The 3,664-nt window shown below is 50.6% G+C and overlaps 1 protein-coding gene across 1 annotated transcript; it reads right to left on the bottom strand.

Moving 5' to 3' along the window:
• Positions 1 to 258: 258 nt before the first annotated feature.
• On the bottom strand, positions 259 to 1,287 carry foxd5 (forkhead box D5). Its single transcript, XM_038803874.1, has one exon. It carries the CDS (start codon positions 1,285 to 1,287, stop codon positions 259 to 261), a length of 1,029 nt encoding a protein of 342 aa, XP_038659802.1.
• Between the last annotated feature and the right edge of the window lie 2,377 nt (positions 1,288 to 3,664).

The raw sequence follows: 3,664 nt of genomic DNA on the forward strand, positions 1-3,664 counted from the left end.
CTCCTGTCCATCTCTCTGTCTCTCTCTCTCTCTCTCTCTATCTCACCCCTGCTCTGTGCACTTGTTCAGCTCGAGTGGAAATGAATCAACACATTCGTTGTTACTGTGAAAGAAGATCAACAAGTCTGGGAAGGACGGATTGGCAATGATTCCAGGGCAACTTGAAGTCAGGACCATGCCCAGGTCGGGACTCGATGTTTTGACAATGGGGAGCTGGGGGAGAGGGAGGTGGATACCAGGGCAGTGCAGATTTCCCATTTAGGGTGGGTAGCAGAGAGGGAGCTGCTGCCTGTTGGAAAGTGCCCCGGTTAAAGGGCTGTTCCCGGAGCTATAGACGGTTCTTGTGGACATGTTTAACACGGTGGACAGCAGGCAAGGGGCTGAGTGGAGAAGGCGGCAGTAATCAGACTGGATCTGGGAGTTTGAACAGGCGGGGAACGCCCCCGAAGCCGCGCTCGAACTTCCGATGATGTTTTCGATGCTGAACGAAGTGCGGTTGAAGGCAGCGGCGCCGGGTTTGGGAGCGATGGTTTGGAGGTGGAGCTGCAGAGCTGTGCTGCCAGCCGGCGGGGGGTGAAGCTTCCTGTTGAGGCGCTGGTACGGCAGGCTGCGAGCTGGGCTGGGTAGCAGACTGGCCTCGGGGATGGGCAGGTAGCTGAAGGCAGGCTGCGGCTGTAGCAGGTAGGGGCGGCTGTAACAGGTAAAGTTATGGCACAGCAGGAAGCCAGCTGACTCTTTAGCCGGGTCCGCCTCTGGCTGGGGCTGCCTCTTGAAGCGCTTTCTCCTGCGGAGGAAGCTGCCGTTGTCGAACATGTCCTCAGAGGCCGGGTCCAAGGACCAGTAGTTACCCTTCCCCGGGTTGCCAGGCTCCCGCGGGATCTTGATGAAACAGTCATTGAGGGACAGGTTGTGCCTGATGGAGTTCTGCCAGGCGGGAAATTTCTCTCGGTAATACGGGAAGCGGCCGCTGATGAACTCACAGATGCCGCTGAGGGTGAGCTTCTTGCGGGGACTCTGCAGGATGGCCATGGTGATCAGGGCGATGTAGGAATAGGGAGGCTTCACCAGGCCCACCTTGGGCTTGCTGCTGCTGACATTGAGGCAGATCTCGCCGCTTTCCCACTCCATGGAGGAGTCTGCCTCACATTGCCCAGCTTCCCGGGGGGGCAGGCTTCCCCCATCCCCTATGGCACTGAGGAAATACAGCCCTGGCCTCTGCCTGGCCTCCTCCTCCTGGCCATCCTCATCCCCAACAATGTCAATCTCTGCCTCCTCGGGCCCCACCATCCTCCGCTGGCCCCCCCAAGGCTCAGATCCTCACACAGGGTCCAGAGGGTAACAATGTGCCAGCTCTTGCACCCCAGCCCAACCAGATCCTTGTGGGCTCCAGATGTGGAGAGGGAAAGGGCTGAGCTTTCACACCTGTCCTCTGTTAGCCACTCCTGAGAGTTCACTGACAACAGAAAAGCTTCACTTTAACCTGAGCAGAGGGGTTTTTCCATCTTCTCCTTTTAACTGATGCGGATCTGCAAAGAACAAGAGGGTGTGAAGCATTTATAGGATAGTTTGGCGCATGCGCCATGGCTTTGCTGAGGCAGCCCCCAGGTACCTGACATCAGGAGTTGGATGTGAGGGATCAGGGGGTGCAGGGAACAGGGCATTTAGGAGCTTGGGGAGAATGGGGCAGATTGAAAGATCTGGGGAATGGAGATTGTTTTATATGAAGGAAGAAGGGGAACGTCATAAAATCTTTTGAAGATAGTCCAGGCAATGCACGATGACTACTGTTAATACTGTATGACTGATTGCCAAATAAATGCAAGTGGAGTGTTTTGCAATTCATTTGTTGAGATTACAATAAAAGAAATACGGTTACCTGGCGCTTTCACACATAACATTGAACAATGCCGCAAAGTGGAAAGATTATTTGGCCCCATTTACAAACCCTCCTCCCCCCTCACAATGAGGGTTTTGCTGCCAACGAATCGATGAAAATCGCAACCTGTTTGTGTCGCCAATCTGAGCAATCAGAGCTGAACAGAAAGACAAACATCAGCGGTCACTCTGCACGGACAGACATTCGTCCAGAGTCTTTAACGGCAGAAGAGAAGTTGCAAAGTTCCTTCCTTCGGCTGGAAGGCTGCGGGTTATCAGAGCAATAGAGTGTGTAACATTGTGTGGACAGTGTGCGCCGCCTTCGCATCTTCCATTCTGTGTCCAGGAGGGATAGCCAAAATTGCGGTTAACATTCCCAAGTGAGAGAATGGAAAGTGCTGGAACTACCCGAGTCTAAACTTTCTACAAAGTCAGCACCAGGTGATAGAAACAGTGACATGGATGACTCATTTCTCTTTAGTTCACGGACAATTTTGATGTTTTTGGTGCATGTGGATGTAAATAAACACGGGGTCGCGGGTTGCAAAATGCGAGCATTGTGTGTTGTGTATAAAATCTCAGCAGGGAGCACTTACCCAAACTGAAAAGCCTCTTGTCTGCAATATGTCTGCAGATTTGGAGGAGCCCAGCCGATGTCATTGTTAAAAGGTGTTTCTCTGGGGGGGGGGGGGGGGGGGGTGAGGTGAGTTTAGTCTGACGGCTGCCTGGGGGCAGCAGAGGTGTTAAACCAGCCTCTAATCCCACCATTCAGCATATGAATCGGATTTAGGAAATGGCACAGTAGCAACCGCCTCATGGGATGTGCTTGCAATCATTGTGGGGAGGGAGGGGGGAGGCAATGAAAATTCTTATTTAACTTTGTTTAAACACCATTTTACTTTGACCTCGTGGAGAAACGAGGGATGGGAACTCACATGATATCTGTGAAGATGGGAATGCGGGGTACTAAATCTATCCTTGCGTTTGTATCACTTCTCTTCATTTATCTGAATAAACTTTGTTGCCAAATCTGCAGTCTGAATCGCGCTCTCAATGGCATCAATATAGCAGCTCCAGTTATCCACACCGACTACAGCATTGGAATAACTGCTGAGCACTCCTGGGGCAGCTTGTGCACGGCCGCATTTTAGTGCAGCCAGCTCGAAAATCACAATTGTTCGATTGTCTTAGGTTAGAAACCTAACGGGCAACGGGTACAGCCCAAGGATTGATGTAACACATCTTCCAACAGCAACAGCAGATGTGAAGCAGCCAGCACACAATGTCCCATGAGCAGCCGGTGAAATCCTGTCCCCCTTTCAGAATGTGACAGGAAGGTAAGGTGCAGATCGAACCAACGACACAAGAATTCGTTTCATGTGAGAGGTTTCTGGAAGTTTTCGAAACATCATGAAATGCAACCGGGTAATTCCCAACAATTCGATGTTATTTCAGCATCATTTAAAATAAGCTTTCAGACTTGTGAGCCTCACTCACAAAGGTAATGCAATAACGCAAAGAGCAGTTAAGATTGCACGCCTGTTGGCTATACCTATCAGAGGACACGATGCATTGGACTGGCACAGTGCCAGTTTGATGAATTTATGTTAGAGACATCGGAACTGTTTAATTTAAACCGCGTCCGCTTCCCTGATAAATAATAGCGGGATATCATTCAAATTTAAATGCTGATATCTCTTATTGTCCACGAAGTAATTGTAACGCCAAACGGGCTTTAGTGTCGGTTTAGATTATACTCTTCAAGCAAACGTTTGCAAGGATTGTATGT

Source organism: Scyliorhinus canicula, chromosome 8 (assembly GCF_902713615.1).
Source record: "Scyliorhinus canicula chromosome 8, sScyCan1.1, whole genome shotgun sequence".
Taxonomy (NCBI): domain Eukaryota; kingdom Metazoa; phylum Chordata; class Chondrichthyes; order Carcharhiniformes; family Scyliorhinidae; genus Scyliorhinus; species Scyliorhinus canicula.

Bases quoted from the DNA above. Each gene is read 5' to 3' on its own strand.
- foxd5 (XM_038803874.1), bottom strand. From the start codon at position 1,287: ATGGTGGGGCCCGAGGAGGCAGAGATTGACATTGTTGGGGATGAGGAT.